The 355-nt window shown below is 63.9% G+C and overlaps 1 protein-coding gene across 1 annotated transcript in view; it reads right to left on the bottom strand.

Moving 5' to 3' along the window:
• Positions 1-44: 44 nt before the first annotated feature.
• The window catches only part of LOC122192412 (poly(rC)-binding protein 2), a gene marked incomplete at its 3' end in the record, with an annotated part of 2,972 nt that continues 2,661 nt past the window's right edge, over positions 45-355 (bottom strand). Inside the window, exon 4 of the mRNA XM_042892951.1 lies at positions 45-139. Within this exon, the coding sequence (XP_042748885.1) occupies positions 45-139 (95 nt within the window). The remainder of the gene's footprint in view (positions 140-355) is intronic.

Genomic DNA, 355 nt, shown 5'->3' with positions numbered 1-355 from the left:
CCCCCCCCTGCCACACAGACACCCCTCCCCTCCCAGCACCCCACGAGCTGAGGAGAGGCCTTACCTGACCGCCTGCAAAGATGACGGGAGAGCTGGATGGCTTGGGTCGGTACGGGATGGTGACGCCCTTCGGGGGAGACTGGGTGACAGCAGAGAAGGGACATCAGGCACCGAGCGCTGCCAGCCACCCCCTCCCAGCACCCAACGCTTCATTTCAAGTGCAAGTCTGCTCCCAGGAGGGCGCAGAGCCCGGCTGAGCCTCGAGGGCTGCAAGCAATCCGACTTATTCTATGCTCCGTGCACTGAGCAGAGGGAGGCTGTGCACTGAGCAGAGGGAGGCTGTGCACTGAGCAGA

This window comes from Lagopus leucura, unplaced genomic scaffold, assembly GCF_019238085.1.
Source record: "Lagopus leucura isolate 7727_CA_CO unplaced genomic scaffold, USGS_WTPT01 34010-0_obj-0_obj, whole genome shotgun sequence".
NCBI classification, from domain to species: Eukaryota; Metazoa; Chordata; class Aves; order Galliformes; family Phasianidae; genus Lagopus; species Lagopus leucura.
The sequence above is the reverse complement of the archived record's forward strand: the minus strand, read 5'-3'. Positions and strand labels throughout refer to the sequence as shown.